The sequence below is a fragment of the Lucilia cuprina genome, chromosome 3, assembly GCF_022045245.1.
Source record: "Lucilia cuprina isolate Lc7/37 chromosome 3, ASM2204524v1, whole genome shotgun sequence".
NCBI lineage: Eukaryota > Metazoa > Arthropoda > Insecta > Diptera > Calliphoridae > Lucilia > Lucilia cuprina.
In genome coordinates this window covers 62,547,374-62,563,774 of record NC_060951.1, presented here as the reverse complement: position 1 = coordinate 62,563,774, position 16,401 = coordinate 62,547,374, and the positions used below count along the sequence as shown (strand labels likewise).

The following is a 16,401-nucleotide window of genomic DNA, read 5'->3' as shown; positions in this document are numbered from 1 at the left end:
ATTTTACATGGATTACAAATTTTTTATGTATAATTTACGCAATTTTTCCATTTTTTGCAAAAATGCAAAAAAGTGTTGTCAACTTTATTGGCGACATTATCATCGTTCGTCATCATCATTGTGCGTAATTTATTTACTACAAAACTCAATGTATAAAATGTTTCGTTTTGTTTGTTTATTTTTTTTATTATTGTTACAGGGTCATCTGCCAAATTTTCAAATATGGTCAAAACCAGGTTACATTACATGCAATAAGTCAAATATATAAAAAAAATAAATTTACAAAAAAAATACTTTGGTGTTCAAGTCAAATTTGTTGCAGCCATTTAAAGTTGTTGTTGTGTTTTTATTACTTAGTATTTTAGACATGTTTTTTTAGCAGTATTTTGAATGTCAATTTCTAGGAATAAAATATTTTATTTAGTTTTATTGTTAAATCATAAATTATTCCTTTTAAAATGAAACTTCCAAGGAAATCCTTGGCAGTATATTCCCTTAAATGTTAATTATATAAGTTTTTTGTTAACTTTAAGGGCACCCACTAGTATTTTTAGTGAATGTTTTGTGAAAATCAAAAACAAGTTGTTTGCAACTTTTTACATTGTTTCAAGTTGTCCTGAAAATGATGTCATTATTTTTACATTTATAATTACTATTTAACAATATCCTTTTATATAGATAGATAGATAGATAGATAGATAGATAGATAGATAGATAGATAGATAGATAGATAGATAGATAGATAGATAGATAGATAGATAGATAGATAGATAGATAGATAGATAGATAGATAGATAGATAGATAGATAGATGGATGGATAGATAGATAGATAGATAGATAGATAGATAGATAGATAGATAGATAGATAGTCTGTATTCAAGTCTGCAGTTCAATTTGTCTAGGCTACAGTCAACTCTATAATCAAGTCCATGGTCTAGTGTATAGTTTAGCCTATAATCTGGTCTATCGTCTAGTCTATATTCTAGTTTATAGTCTTGTCTATAGTTTATAGTCTAGTTAATAGTCTAGTTAATAGTCTAGACAATAGTCTAGCTACACTTTGCATAGAGAAATGCAACGTGTTGGTACCAGAATCTTTTAGTGGTAATTCCAAACCAGTACATTCTAGTAAATCAAAAGTATTATTTTAGAAGAATTGACCAAAAAGGATCTACTAGTACAAAACTTTTAACTGAATTCAAAATACATTGAATAAGTCGGCATAGTTACTGTATGGACACTTTTTTTGTATAGCAAATTTATGCACATAAGCTAAAATATGCGAGTTGATTTCCAAAAAGTATTTTTAAAATTTATTAATAATTTTGTTGATTTGTTATTTAGCGAAATGTGTCACAGTGCAGTGACTACCTATTCTATATTTGTTCCCTTAAAAAAAAGTTTTTTTTTTTTCAATTTTATAAAAACTAATTTTTTATTTAGTTTTTTCGTTTTTTCTGTATAATTTTTGTAAAACATTAATTAAAATCAAACAAGTTGTTTTATATTAAAAAAAAAAATAAAATACAATACTTTCATTAAAGAGTATGATTTTTTTAGCTTTTTACTACAAAATGTTCAATTGTATAAAAGTATTAACATTAAAAATGTTTAAAACTATGTATATATAAGCTTGTAATATTAGCATGATTTAAAGAAAATAATACAAGTTTTTTTTTCTAACTAATAAAATTGTAAATTTATATATACGGATTTTAAATATGTATTATATGTATATAAAAACTAAATATGTTTTAAAATTATTAAATGAAACACATAATAGTAAATAGAATATTTTTTATATAAATGAGAAGACTTAAAAATGAAATATTTGTATGACATAGTCTCTATGCTACATTATTATTAAACTATAAATAGTAAAATATAATAAAATGGAAGAACATTAATCACAATAAAATTTTATAAAAAAAAGTGTTTAGAAAACTATAGAAGATTCGTTATAATGTTTAACATTAATGAAATGTTTTTTTTTTTTAGAAAAAATTAATAATAATAATAAAATGTACTTGAATGTGTTCGACAAGTGTTAAACACATCCGGATTTTGTTAAGAAATCAATTTTTCAATTTTTAATTTAAAAAGAAGGCCTCAATGTGTTTTTTACTTTTACACTTTTAAAGTTTTATTGTTGTTTGTTTTTATTGTTGTTTTTATCCCTTAATAGGTTATAGGGGGTTGGGTTCTGTGGATTTTATTACTATGCTAAAAATCTAGTCTTATTACTCTAGTCTAGTATATTATTTGTTGTGGTTGTTGTTTGTTATTTCATTTTCCAATTCAGTTCATTTTAAAGTTTGAGTTACTCAAACTGGTGGGTGTTTCTATGTGTATGTGTATGTATGTGTGGGGATGTGAATGTGTATAAAATGTTGTAAATGTGTCATTTGATTTAATGAATCGAGACATTGCACTCATTTAGCAAAACTAAATTTAAATTAAAGAAAATCAAAAAAAAAAAATTTAAAACAATTATTCATACGATGAGATTGTTTTTAATCGGTAACACCCAAATGCACCAGTTGTTGCATGCAACGTTGTAAATAGGTGGGATCTGGAAACATATTAAATTGAGTTTTGTGATCAACACTATTCCAAATGACAACATCTTCCCTTCCCGTCGTAACCGAGCGACCAATTGAAAATAATAGTCTACGATCAAAAGCGATTTTAAGAAAACGCAAAACTTTACGACCCAAAGGGCAATCGGGTAAATAGCATACACGTGGAAATCCTACAGCAAAGAAAGCCCGTCCTGGATGTGGATGTTCTTGATTTTGTATGCCAGATGCAATGCTGAAAGTAAAAAGTTGCAAATAAGCTTTATAAAGAAAATTAAAGGGAATTGTGTTTACTACTTACTCGTAGATAATTTGTATGGTGTTTTGACCCTCATGTCCAGGCAGACTTTTACTTAAAATACTCCAGGACATGGTGCCGTTCGGTTGATTGCCAATTTTCTCTCCATAAACAATGCCACAGACAGGACATTCGATAAAAAGATTCTGAAAAAGTAAAAAAGAAATATTTTAATGGTTTTGCACAAGGAAAAGATTTAGGTAAAGATCTGACACTCACCTTATTCAAATCATTTTGCTGAGCTATAATCATGCCATTCAAACACTGTAAATGCATTAGGTGCTGGCAACGGCTCAGAGCGATTGCCGGATTTTGGGCATTATGAATAAGCTCTTCCATACACATAGGACAGGGCTGTGCATTGGGCCAAACAGGTGGTTCAACGACTTTAACGAAACGTGAGATCATATCACTGGCAGGATCAACGCCAACAATTGAGCCAGCTATAGGCTGTTGTTGTTGCAATTGATGCTGCTGCTGTTGTTGCTGCTGGGTTGCTGCAGAGTGTTGAGATGACGACGTACCAGACGCCGCCACAGAGATGGAACCTGCTGAGGGTAAAGGTGGCGGCGCAGGTGCCCTTTCTGCTGTCATCATTGAGGAGGAAGACGAAATGGAAGACATGGTTGAGGAGGCGGGCAAAGATGGCACAAATACTTCATCACTACCCAAGGAACAGTCTAATAGATCATTGACTGATATGGCAAAATTACGACTACGTAGACTTTCTTTACTCTCATGACTGAGATAAGTGGAGACGGTATCAACACTAGGTCTACGATGCGATTTCATACTATTTGTATCGGTATCTGAGGCTCGAGTACGAGAACGAGAGCGGTGCATACTCATACGACTGCTGCGTTTCGATTGTAGGGAACCCTCAGAACAACGACTATGATGGCTACTCATGGAAGAGGTTAAAACATTGCTCGAATGTGAAAATGGCTGTAAATGATTCGTTTGCGTTTGAAGATGATTTGAACCAGAGCTGGAGGCATTTGTTGTTGTAGGTTGCTGATGATGATGATGTTGCTGTTGTTTTGAACTACTACTACCGAATATATTGAGATTATTTAAAATTTGTCTTAAATTCGCCGTTGATAATTCACCATTACGTTTAGTGGATTTGCGATTGTTTTGTGGCGGTTGTTGTACAGTTATTGTATGCTGAATTGAGTGCTGTTGTTGCTGTTGGTGGCTATGTGAATGTGTATGGCTATGAGAGTGTGGTAAAGATTGTGGTTGACGACTGGAGGAGTTATTATTTAAGCCAAAGGCGGCATTATTGTTTAAACGATGTAAATGGGTTTGATGTTGCTGCTGTTGTTGTTGTTTGTTATTATTATCATTGTTGTGAGCCTTTGCTGCTAATTTAGGTAGAGTATTGTTTCTTTTATGGCCATATTCAGAATAGTTGGTTTGTACTGTTATGGAAGAAGAGGATATATTATAAGAAACTTTTACTTTTGAAAATTTATTGCCACTCACCGCTTAATTGTTGAGCCTGTTGAGGTGTTAGTTTAACTAGTGGATATGGCGCTTGCTGGGTACGTCTTATACTACGTATAGGTCCACTAGGCTGGCGTGTTTGTGTTAGATTGCAAAAATTAATGGTATAAGGAAGACTGGAAGTGCCATATAAATCAAGTGTTTGTTCGCCCTGAAATTAAAGAACAAATATATTTTGAATGAATATGTTCTGTAGGAACTATTGTTCCTAAATCAAATATTAGCTCAAAATCAAGTTCTGAAACTAATTAGGGAATTGCATCTGGTATATTGGAATAAATGAACTTTAAAGTATAGCAATCAACTTATTTTAACTTTGTCTACCTCGATATACTTTCTTAGAAGAATATTGAATACAAATAATTTTGATTTGTTCCGAAATCATTGATAAATTTGCTTACCTTAGACCAAGCATCTTCAATGATACATTGAACATGCATATTGTAAGGATGCCAATCACCCGAAGCCGATCCAGCCCATTCCCATTTGGTACCCTTGCCGGCCGGTGATGTGGGTGTATAAAACATACGTCTTACACCCGCCATAGAACGGCTAGAAGCGTCTTCAGTCTCTTGAGTCATGGTCCTAACATTGACGTAGTATTTATCCAATTCCGGATCGGCATCACTGAGTAAAACACGCGTTAATTTTTTGGCATGGGCACGTTCTAAATGTTGCGAGACGGCTGGAGTATAAGGTAACCATTTGCCACCGCGTGATTCAAATTCCCAAACTACTACGGCATGAGTATTAACATTAGTGGTAATACCTGCACCCCCTACGCCACTACCTCCAACGCCAGTTGCACCAACGCCTACGCCTGCCCCACCACTACCACCTGCAGATATAGCACCACTATTAACATGTGCCATATTTTAGCCATAGACCAATAAGGATCTATTTTAAAGCACTAAACCACTCAAATCATTATTATCTTTAATCTTTTGAATTTATCGTTTTAATCAGTCTAATTCTTCATGTTTTTCTAATAACATTTAATTCTTCTTAATTGGAATTTTCTTCACTTGCTTTTGTTTGCTTCTTCAATTTTCTTTTTTTTTTTCAATTATTCTAGTTTATTTTTCTTGTATTTTATTCTTTCCGATTATTTATTATTCCATTCACAAAATGCAACACACAGCAGTTTTTTATTTTTTTTTTTTTTTTTTGTCTTTTCTTCAATTTTCTTTTTATTTATCATCCAACGAATGTCCAACAGAAAAAGTAAACAAAAATAAGATGAAAATAAAAAATGGTGGATGTATCTATGGTAGAGTATTACAAATAAATTTTTCACATATTTTCTTTTTGAATTTCACACAATTTCTCTATATAACTTTTGCTATCTTTGGGATATTTGCATTTCAGTTTAATTTTCTGCACTTCAATGAACTTTTAACTTAGTTTTATTATTGCCAATTTGTTTAATTGAAAAATTACAATTCTATTCACACACACTCTGGCTCTCGATAAAAAAAATCTCACACACGCACACAAAATACATGAAAGAAGAAGATGAATACTTGTCCACAGAAATATCGATAGCTCACAGCACAGAGATGTTAAATTTGACACTTCAAAAACACTAAAATCAGCTTTTTTGAAATGGTTTCTATCGGTAGAATGAGAAAATGGTCTAATACAGACAGTGCGTTTAAACAAATAATCTTGTGTTTTATTAATATTTTTATACATATTATGTTGTGTTAGTTTTAATTTTTAATATATTTTTTTAAACAATTTATCAATATTTTACTGACATCCAACAAGAAAATTGAAAAGAATCCCAAAAAATTAAAACAGAACCTGTTGAAATGATATCGTGCGAAAGAGACAAATTTGTTACGTCTCTCACAGCCGTTACGGTAAAAACGAATAAATATTATAAAAAAGAATTTGCAAAAATTGCGCGAAAACATGGAACTGCGCCCAAAAAGTTGCACAATTTTTGCTTCAAACCAATTCTGTTTGATGTTCCAATTGAAAAACATATGTTTGACAATCTAGGAAATTCTGGTTACGGTTCTATAGTTGAAACGAAAAGTCGACTTTTCGACTTTTTGCATTTTATGAAAAGTCGATTTTTCGACTTTTAATATTTTATAAATAGTCGACTTTTCGATTTTTTCCGACTTTTGGACTATTTTCGACTTTTGACTTTATTCGACTATTTTCGACTTTTTCCGACCAGAGTTAAAAATTTATAAACTTGCCAGAAGCGTAAATTTATAATGTTGCCCTTTAACATTAAATTATTATTATTATAGTTATTATTATTATTATTATTTATTATTAATTAAAAAAAAATTTGTTTATATTTTTTTTATTTGTTGCAATTTTTTGAGTTTTTTTTCGACTTCTTGCTATTTGCGACGTCGGAGACTTTTTCGACTTTATCCGAATTTTTCGACTTCTTTCGACTTTTTCCGAATTTTTTTCGACTTTTTTGGACTTTACGACTTTTTTTGACTCTTTCCCACTTTTCGACTTTTATTTACAAAGTCGACTTTTTTTATAGACGATAGTCGAGTTATCGACTTTTTTGGAACAAAATAGTCGACTTCGACTTTTTTCGACAAAAAGTCGATTTATAGAACCCTAATTCTGGTTTGTTGATTATTTGGTATTTTTTTACTGTATATTCTGTATCAGGGTGTACTGAATACAAGGTGACTTCACTAACCCAGCTGATCATTGTTTACAATTTTTTATACATAGACTTGTATAATGGTTTAAACGGCACGTTTGTCAAACTCCATATAAAAAAAATTGACAATCGTGCGGTTGCTCTCAAGTACTGGTACCTTGTTATTCTATGTCATATTCTTGGACCTGGTTCACACTAGGAAACTTTATTTGGGAAACTTTTTATTTTTGTGTGTGAGAGAAAGAAATATCAACCATATCTTTCTCTCACACACTAAATCATAAATTTCTCAACGAAAGTTTCCCAGTGTAAACGAGGTCTTGTTAATATTTATTTGTTTTACCTCATTAATTATACCATTAGTTCTTTGTCATTGAAGGACTTGGCACTTTTTCATTCTATATCATGCTTTACATATCATGCTTTACATGTTTAACTTTAAAATAACGTTTTTAAATTGCAATTGCAATATCAACTTAATAATGCAAAAGAGCATTTAGCATAATTTTCAAGAAAAATTAGAGCCATGACCCATGTTTATGAAGTAGAATATTTAAAATTTGAAAATATTTTTTTATTATTAAAATATACTATGATAAAGCGTGTCTATGATTTTGACATGTTTGTTTGTTTGTTTTATAAACATTTTATGTTGCTTATATACAAATATTTTTATATTTTATTATTCATTTAAAAGAATTTGAAAAAGAACATAAAAAAATATTTATTCAACATCAAATAATTTATATTTTTAAAAATAAAAAAATTGACTTTTTTGTTAAAAAAAATCAAAAAAGGCGATTGAAACATCAATTTCAATTTAATAATATTATTAATTTTCTTAATTTATTATTCTTTTATTTATAAATAACAGAATAATTAAAAAATATAAAAAAACTCATATTTCTTAGTGGTTCTCCTGCAGAGTTGCTTTTGTTTACTTTCGAAAGTGTCACCTTAAAAACCCCGCTAGAGGGCTCTTGTGTTGTTAAAAAATTCAACTCTGCCGCAAGATTGACATTGGTTGTATTTCCGTTTTGCTCAACTCCTTTCCTTTTTGACAAGCAGACATAAAAGCTGGTCTTTTTTCGACCTGCCGTAAATATCTGCTTTTTTCATTAACATCTTATAAAAAAAATAATCCATAATGGTTGTTAAGAAGGTACGTGAAAAAGAAATTGTGAATAAATAAAGTGTTTTTATAAAATAAACTAAAGAAAACCTAAAAAAGTGTGCACGAATGTTTACAAATATCAGAGTAAAAACAGTTTAATAAAATGTCATTGTGTTTTGTTGTTGTGTTCTTTTAGCCCAGACCAAAGAAGAAGCCAGTGACCAAGAAGGTTGCCCCTGCTCCTTTGGCTGTCAAAAAGCCCGTTGTCAAGAAAGTTGTTAACCAACTTTTCGAAAAGCGTCCCAAGAACTTTGGCATTGGTAAGTTATGTTTGTGTTTAAACGAAAAAAAAAATTGTGATGAAATAAAAGTTGAACAAGATTTATTAAATATTTTTTTCTATTTTAGGTCAAAACATCCAACCCAAACGCGATTTGTCTCGCTTCGTAAGATGGCCCAAGTACATTCGCGTCCAACGCCAAAAGGCTGTTTTGCAAAAGCGTTTGAAGGTCCCACCACCAATCCATCAATTCAGCCAAACTTTGGACAAGACCACCGCCGTCAAAATGTTCAAATTGTTGGAGAAATACCGTCCCGAATCCGCCATTGCTAAGAAGCAACGCTTGAAGAAGATTGCTGAAGCCAAGGCTAAGGGTAAGGATGTCCAACCCAAGAAGAAGCCCACTTTCATCCGTGCTGGTACCAACACCGTCACCAAATTGGTTGAACAAAAGAAGGCTCAATTGGTCGTCATCGCTCACGATGTTGATCCCCTTGAGGTAAGTTTCAACAAATGTAAACAATTCCAAGAGACCGTACAAGCCGGCAAAACAAACGAACATTTTTTAAATGATGTTAAACTTGAATTTCTTCAACTGAAGTTGTATTAATTTAAATACAATTTTGTGGAAACTTGACAATCTGATTAAAATATTGGCCCATACGTTGCTACTGGATGTTTAATGAAAATTATTTTATTTACAACAATTTAATGTTTTATTTTATTTTTAGTTGGTTTTGTTCTTGCCTGCCTTGTGCCGCAAAATGGGTGTCCCCTACTGCATTGTTAAGGGTAAGGCCCGTCTCGGTATGTTGGTCCGTCGCAAGACCTGCACCGCTTTGGCTTTGACCAACGTTGAAGCTAACGATAAGGCCAACTTCAGCAAGGTCGTTGAAGCCATCAAGACTAACTACAACGATCGTCACGATGAAATCCGCAGACACTGGGGTGGTGGTATTTTGGGTTCAAAGAGTTTGGCTCGCATCGCTAAATTGGAACGCGCCAAGGCTCGCGAACTCGCCCAAAAACAAGGTTAAACTGATAACTGACTTTGTAATTATGTTTTATTAAAAATACAAATTTTTTTATTTGATAATAATAATGGCTTAAATCAAACGGCTATAAATGAGGAAGAACTGTTTTAAAGTTTGATTCTAAAAAAAAGTAATAAAACTAAAACTTAGTTTGATATAACTTTAAATATTCAACAAGTATTTTTATTTCGTTTAAAATAGGGGGTGGTATTTAGTTTGTCCATATAAAAAATTTGTTACTTCAAAGTCTGATGAATTGTTGGATTTCGATGTCTAGTTCCGTTATAACTTGATTTAAAAACATTTTGTCTACGTTACGCAGTTAATTGATCTCTATAAACGCATGTTAAAGTTATTGTTTATATCTTTGAACATTTGTAAACAAATTTTATCAGAAGGTCATTTGGTCGATATTAAAAATGCATATTCGATTATAGCAATTTTTATTTTGTTTTTTATAAATTATTTGTTAAAAATTGTTAATGTGAGAGACTAATGCGGAGACAGACAGATAGGTAGATAGATAGTGGGTATTCAAACGATTAATCGTCGATCGCTTAATCGATCAATTTTTGACTATTAATCGCTCGAATAAATGAAAATTGCCAAATTTCAAATAACGAATAAACCGAATTATTTATATCAAATAACCGATTAAGAAAAACTTATTAGGTATTTAACAGTGAAATTACTGTATACTTATACAAAATTCAATGTTTTTATAATACATTTTCATTATGTATTAATTCCTTAATCACTTTTCTATAATGAAGAATATATATTGGGTGATTTATACTTCAGAAACATTGTAATAAGTTGTTCTGATTTACCTAATTCTAGAATAGGTTCTTGCAGAAACATTTCAGATTACTAAAAAGAAATCTTAAAAATAGTGATATCGCCATTCCTTCTACATCTAGTTTTGAGGAACAGTGTTGTGTTTCTAAAGTATTTTTTAAAAGTTTTTCAGCAATACATAGTTTTACACTAGTTCATTGGAACGTCTGAATTCTGGAACACGTTGATAAATCTCAAAAACATAAATTAATTTAACTGTAATTTTTATATAGAAGATGATTTCACATGAAAATAAAAAAATTCTAATACTTGAGAAAAAACTTAATTAACAAATTTTAGGGCGAGTTTTTCTGATAAAGATAATCTTCATTCCTTGCTTAAACCTAGTTTAATATATGTTTCGTGTTTTTCAGTTATCAGTAAAGTTACTTATTAGCTTAGTTTAACTGAGTGTAATTGGCCAATTAAACTTAAGTTATAAGTGAGAAAACACAATTAACAAAAACAATGATTTCGGAAGAACCAAAACATAATATTTTAAGTAAATTGAAATTTTCTGATTTGTTTTGTTTTATTAATTATTGTTTTAAATCTTTATTTAACATTTTTCCAAAATTTTCCATTTTACAAAAGTATTGTTTGCAAAAAACAGCTGTTTATTGTTTATGTTTTTGAGTGAAAAGTTGGCAATACTAACAATGTTAACTGAGCTTAAATCTAAAACTAAAAAAACACAATCATCGGTTAAAGTCCGCCTAAATTTGTTCCGAGTTTAATCTAACAGCAATTTAAGCATAGTTAAACTGATGAGTTAGAAACCCGACCTTAATATAACTGAATTTAAAGAAGTGGAAAATTATAATTTTGTGTGTTATGGGATGAAAAATATTGACGAAGAGAAATAATATTATCAAAAAAACACCCACTTTTATTCGATTAACCGAATAATTTTAAATTTTCCGATTATTAACCGGTCAATTTAAAACCTCAAATAATTATTTGTCGAATAAATTGAATAAGACAAAACCCCGAATACTCTAACAGATAGATAGATAGATAGATAGATAGATAGATAGATAGATAGATAGATAGATAGATAGATAGATATCTATAAAAACCGAATAAATTATTATATTAATTATATTAAAAAAAAAGACTAAAAAAATTTTAAAATTAGACAGAACTTCGTCTAACTCTTCGTCGATGCTTTCGTTTAACTTACCTCGATTGAGGTTATGTTTGATTAAGTTGGTGTAGTCCAAATAATACTTTTGATTAAATAATTGTTCGGGGCTCCAACTTTCTATAAAGGTGTACGACGATTGGAGGGCTCCCTCCGAACAAACATGGGATAATCTGGCATTTTGAGAGTTTAATACACCGTCAACAAACTACAGAGTTAAAATAAAACTGAATACATATTTGATTTATTAAATGTATTGATATACATATGAAAAACTGTATCTTAATTCTGATAATCTTTAATTGTTTTCTTACATTTATGGGTATATAATTAATTAAATTTTTGATTTTTCATTTACTAAACTATTTAACTTGGTACTTTGTATGGCTTCATGCAAAACGTTTAAGACCAAATCGACACGTTCAAAGGTGGCATTTTCACCCATAAGACCAATGCGGAAGACATGCTCTACAGTGGGTCCAAGGCCTCCACTAATCTCTAAGTTGTATCTAAATAAGACATAAAATAAAAAAACGAATATGAAATACATTTAACTAAATTAAACAAATTAAAACTTACTTCCTCATGGTATAGTCGGCGACCTTACGCCAATCAATACCCACGGGAACTTTAACGGTATTAACAGTGGGTAATCGATCACTGGGATTTGGCACAAACAATTCCAATCCTAGGTCCTTGATACCTTGCTGTAAACGGTATGAACATTCCTGATGTCGATGTATGACTTCTTTCAAACCTTGAGCACAAAATTGTGCTAAAGCCTCCCTGAGGCCGTATAAAAGAGTCGAGGAAATGGTATGATGATAGATGCGTGGGGAACCATAACAATTCCAATATTGACCAATCAGCAGTACATCAAAATAGTAAACTTTTACTTTAGTCTTACGTTCCACTACATGTTTAATGGCACGTTTACTAAAAGAGATGGGTGTAATACCAGGAGGAGCACCGAGTACCTTTTGTGAACCTGTATAGGCCACATCTACAAACCACTCATCCATGCAAAATTCAGTGCCACCCAATGAGGCTACCGTATCAACAACAAATAAACAATTATATCTGCGACACAATTCACCAATCTCCTTCAAGTTCGACTGCAAGATGCCGGTCGATGAATCGCCTTGAGCTATAAAAAATATCTGTGGTTTGTGACCTTCCATTGCAAACTCAATCTCATCAACAGTCAGAGAACGACCAAAGCGAGCTTCAACGTAACGCACATCACCACCATAACGTTTTGCCATTTCGGCGGCACGATGACCCCAAATACCGGTCGTAGCTAGTAGAACAATATCACCATCTTCGATTAAGTTGCAGAGTGCGGCCTCCATGCCGGCATGACCGGAACCGCTTATACACATAGTTGCATCGTTTAATGTCTGAAAAACATACTTGATGCCCTCTTTAATTTCATCCATTATCTGTTAAAATGGACAGCAGACATAAAAAGAAAACAATAAATAGATTAATTAATAAAATTATTAAAAATAAATTAAAATATTGTTAATATTATACTGGACTTTGATATTGTATTGGACAATTGATTGTAACGAAGCGGTGCTATTTTCATTTTTCATTCATATTTACATATATTTGTGGTATGTAGGACTCTATATTTTAAAGTCGATTTAACAGCGTCATTATCTCTAACAGATCTAGGTATAATATTTTAAAAATCTTTATATTCCTTAAATATAGAATAGAATTTTAAAGCCAGTCGAGAGGACCTTTTGACGGCATAACAGATTTCATAAATAACAAGTAGGAAAGTATAGTCGGGCATGGCCGACCATATAATACCCTACACCATGAGTATATTTTTAAAATTTTTACTTTTTATAAAATTTTTATTTTTAGAATCGCAAATCGTTCAAAATTTCATACCAAATTATATTTAAACAAATTATTCATAAAGCTTTTAATGCAGTTGCTCCCTGAACTCACTGAAAAATTAATTACTATAGAATGATATACTTAAGTTAAATCCTCTATATCTTTGCAAATATCTCAAACACATATATACTATGTAGCTCTTTTCTTGATATTATATACATCAAATGAAAGCTTTCGGAAATTGATTTGATTGAAGATTTGTTTTGATGATGCTCTGAAACTACGACACTTAGGGAGGGTTTCTTACTACTCAGTTAAACTAGTTTTAACTTGCTGTTAGATTAAACTCAGAACAAATTTAGACGGACTTTAACCGATGATTGTTTTTTTTCGGTTTTAGATTTAAGCTCAATTAACTTTGTTAGTATTGCCAACTTTTCACTCAAAAACATAAACAATGAACAGCTGTTTTTTGCAAACAATACTTTTGGAAAAAATGTTAAATAAACATTTAAAACAATACTTAATAAAACAAAACAAATCAAAAAATTGCAATTTACTTAAAATATTATGGTTTTGTTCTTCCGAAATCATTGTTTTATTGTTTTTGTTAATTGTGTTTTCTCACTTCCAACTTGAGTTTAATTGGCCAATTACACTTAGGGCGAGTTTTTCTGATAAAGATAATCTTTATTCTTTGGTTAAACCTGGTTTAATATATGTTTTATGTTTTTCAGTTATCAGTAAAGTTACTTATTATCTTAGTTTAACTGAGTGTAATTGGCAAATTAAACTCAAGTTATAAGTGAGAAAACACAATTATCAAAAACAATAAAACAATGACTTCGGAAGAACAGAAACTTAATATTTTAAGTAAATTGCAATTTTCTGAATTGTTTTGTTTTATTTAATAATATTTTAAATGTTTATTTAACATTTTTCCAAAATTCTCCATTTTACAAAAGTATTGTTTGCAAAAAACAGCTGTTCATTGTTTATGTTTTTGAGTGATAAGTTGGCAATACTAACAAAGTTAACTGAACTTAAATCTAAAACTGAAAAACACAATCATCAGTTAAAGTCCGCCTAAATTTGTTCCGAGTTTAATCTAACAGCAAGTTAAGCCTAGTTTAACTGAGGAGTAAGAAACCCGGTCTTAGTAAAACTAAGCTAATAAGTAACTTTACTGATAATTGAAAAACCCAAAACATATACTAAACAAGGTTTAACCAAAGAATAAAGATTATCTTTATCAGAAAAACTCGCCCTAAGTATTCAAAAACAACTTTCGAAGATTAATTTTAACTTAATCCCTAATTCTTAACCTAAAGATTGACCCTTAATTAAACAAGATGACTTTAATTAATCAGTTTTTGACATCTCGGTGTTTTTATAATTTAGTCTACTGTACTTTAAACTTTTAGGATTGCTTACATCTTTATATAGAAATATTGCCTAAATTTAGGGCCGGAATCGGAAGGTATTTCATGCAACATTTATTTATTAAGTTCTGTAAGAAGAAAAATTTAAAAAGAGGCAATTTGTACGTTTCGTTTAATATTTTATTTACTACACAAAATGTCGTATTTGGTACTTAAGCCATCAGCCATTAATTTCAAGATAAGAATGTTTTCTATTTTGTTTAAATAAATATGCATAAGAGTGTAAAATTTTTAAAGATAATGAGAATTTAAAAAAAATCTAATTCTCTGAAAACGTTGCACAATGTGATTATAAAATATAACAATAAAAAATTAAAAACATTAATTACAAATAGACTGTATGTATGTTTATCTTCTTAATCATTCAGAAAAATTAAAGTCTGAATACAATTCAAATTTTTTAATTATATTATTTTGGATTGCAAAGGTCATTTTAAAAATTTCAGAATTGTTTATTTAAAAACTTGCCTGTAAACATTCCGGATGTAAATGACCCAAAACTGGATTACTTAAGGAAGATAAAACTCTTTGTGAACAATTTGATGGACCTGGTCCCATCAAGGTTTTATTGGGAACATATAAGGAACGTTTCAAAACTAAAGGTGGCGGCACTTCCATTTTGGATTTTTCTTTAATTCTTTTGGTTTTTAAATACAGTACACTAAATTTATTTTTTTTTTTAATTTTCAACACCGTTATTGTAATTCTTAAGTTTTGAAAAACCAAATAACTTAAAATTGCACTTAATTTCAGGCTATTTATATGTTTGAGAAGACACCGAATATATTTTCGAAAATATTTTTTTATCACTATCGTGTAAACCACAAAAACCTCAAAAAATAATGTCTTTAAAATTTAAATAAACACTTCGACTAACTACTAGTAGGTTCTTTAGTAAATGATTGAGTTTAACTAAATGATTCGAAAATGTTTGGTGAGCCTACAACTTATAGCTTATTCTTATCTCTATATTTAATCTAAAACGAAGAATAATATAATAGACCGACCATTTAAACTCAAAAACCGTAAAAGTAGACAATTTATTATTTTTAATAAATATAAACAAATTTATACATACATATATACATACATACATATATTTGTATTAAAAAAAGTGTAGTTTTTCAACCGCTATAGAAAAGAAGAAAATTCTGTTAAAAAATCTCTCGATTCTCTTCTCTATAGTCGGTCTTCGCTATCTACATATATAAATTTATTAAGTAAATTTTAACTTTTGATCAGCTCTATAAGGAGGAGTAAAAATGCCAAAGAACAATTTATTTAACTGATAAATAACGTTTTTAATAAAAACGAGTTTTCAGGTCATAGCTAAAAAAGTGTAAATTTGTTTTATATAGTATTACCCCGCCCAATTGCAAAATAATGGGCTTGTTTAGATTAAAATTTATTTAACACTTTAAAATGTTGAATGTATGTACGAAATATATACTTATCACTAAAAAAAGATCAATAGTTTAGTCAATGTGATTAAAAAAATAATCTATAAACATATATACGTATGTATATAGTTACGTGCAATTAATTAATTTATTATTTGCATATTCCTAGAAGTCATCTTTAAGGACGTTTTTTAATGCACTATTAATATTCCGGATTTTTAATAATCTGTAATTCAATGTTACAATTTCTTATCAATATTTT

At 30.1% G+C, this 16,401-nt stretch overlaps 3 protein-coding genes across 3 annotated transcripts; 1 reads left to right on the top strand and 2 right to left on the bottom strand.

The window, feature by feature from the left end:
- Positions 1-1,815: 1,815 nt before the first annotated feature.
- Positions 1,816-5,891, bottom strand: LOC111687770 (protein deltex). The gene is made up of 5 exons (XM_023450246.2): positions 4,789-5,891; positions 4,367-4,538; positions 3,098-4,302; positions 2,882-3,024; positions 1,816-2,815 (listed from the first exon to the last, which is right to left on the bottom strand). Exons 1-5 carry the CDS (start codon positions 5,257-5,259, stop codon positions 2,515-2,517), a joined length of 2,292 nt encoding a protein of 763 aa, XP_023306014.2. The 5' UTR covers positions 5,260-5,891; the 3' UTR covers positions 1,816-2,514.
- Positions 5,892-8,039: 2,148 nt separating this feature from the next.
- LOC111687772 (60S ribosomal protein L7a) lies at positions 8,040-9,629 on the top strand. The gene is made up of 4 exons (XM_023450248.2): positions 8,040-8,196; positions 8,345-8,468; positions 8,557-8,927; positions 9,160-9,629. The coding sequence occupies exons 1-4, from the start codon at positions 8,182-8,184 to the stop codon at positions 9,463-9,465; spliced, it is 816 nt and encodes a 271-aa protein (XP_023306016.1). The 5' UTR covers positions 8,040-8,181; the 3' UTR covers positions 9,466-9,629.
- Positions 9,630-11,659: 2,030 nt separating this feature from the next.
- Positions 11,660-15,659, bottom strand: LOC111687771 (alanine--glyoxylate aminotransferase). Its single transcript, XM_023450247.2, has 3 exons — positions 15,208-15,659; positions 12,023-12,885; positions 11,660-11,952 (listed from the first exon to the last, which is right to left on the bottom strand). Exons 1-3 carry the CDS (start codon positions 15,355-15,357, stop codon positions 11,778-11,780), a joined length of 1,188 nt encoding a protein of 395 aa, XP_023306015.1. The 5' UTR covers positions 15,358-15,659; the 3' UTR covers positions 11,660-11,777.
- Between the last annotated feature and the right edge of the window lie 742 nt (positions 15,660-16,401).

What these genes read in the sequence shown, in the direction of transcription:
- LOC111687772 (XM_023450248.2), top strand. An exon ending in TCCCAAGAACTTTGGCATTG is followed by an intron (nt 8,469 to 8,556) that starts GTAAGTTATGTT and finishes TTTCTATTTTAG; the next exon opens with GTCAAAACATCCAACCCAAA. An exon ending in ACGATGTTGATCCCCTTGAG is followed by an intron (nt 8,928 to 9,159) that starts GTAAGTTTCAAC and finishes TTTTATTTTTAG; the next exon opens with TTGGTTTTGTTCTTGCCTGC.
- LOC111687770 (XM_023450246.2), bottom strand. Translation starts at nt 5,259, where the DNA reads ATGGCACATGTTAATAGTGGTGCTATATCTGCAGGTGGTAGTGGTGGG. An exon ending in TTGAAGATGCTTGGTCTAAG is followed by an intron (nt 4,539 to 4,788) that starts GTAAGCAAATTT and finishes CTTTAATTTCAG; the next exon opens with GGCGAACAAACACTTGATTT. An exon ending in ACCATACAAATTATCTACGA is followed by an intron (nt 2,816 to 2,881) that starts GTAAGTAGTAAA and finishes TTTTACTTTCAG; the next exon opens with CATTGCATCTGGCATACAAA.
- LOC111687771 (XM_023450247.2), bottom strand. Translation starts at nt 15,357, where the DNA reads ATGGAAGTGCCGCCACCTTTAGTTTTGAAACGTTCCTTATATGTTCCC. An exon ending in TACATCCGGAATGTTTACAG is followed by an intron (nt 12,886 to 15,207) that starts GCAAGTTTTTAA and finishes CCATTTTAACAG; the next exon opens with ATAATGGATGAAATTAAAGA. An exon ending in GCCGACTATACCATGAGGAA is followed by an intron (nt 11,953 to 12,022) that starts GTAAGTTTTAAT and finishes TGTCTTATTTAG; the next exon opens with ATACAACTTAGAGATTAGTG.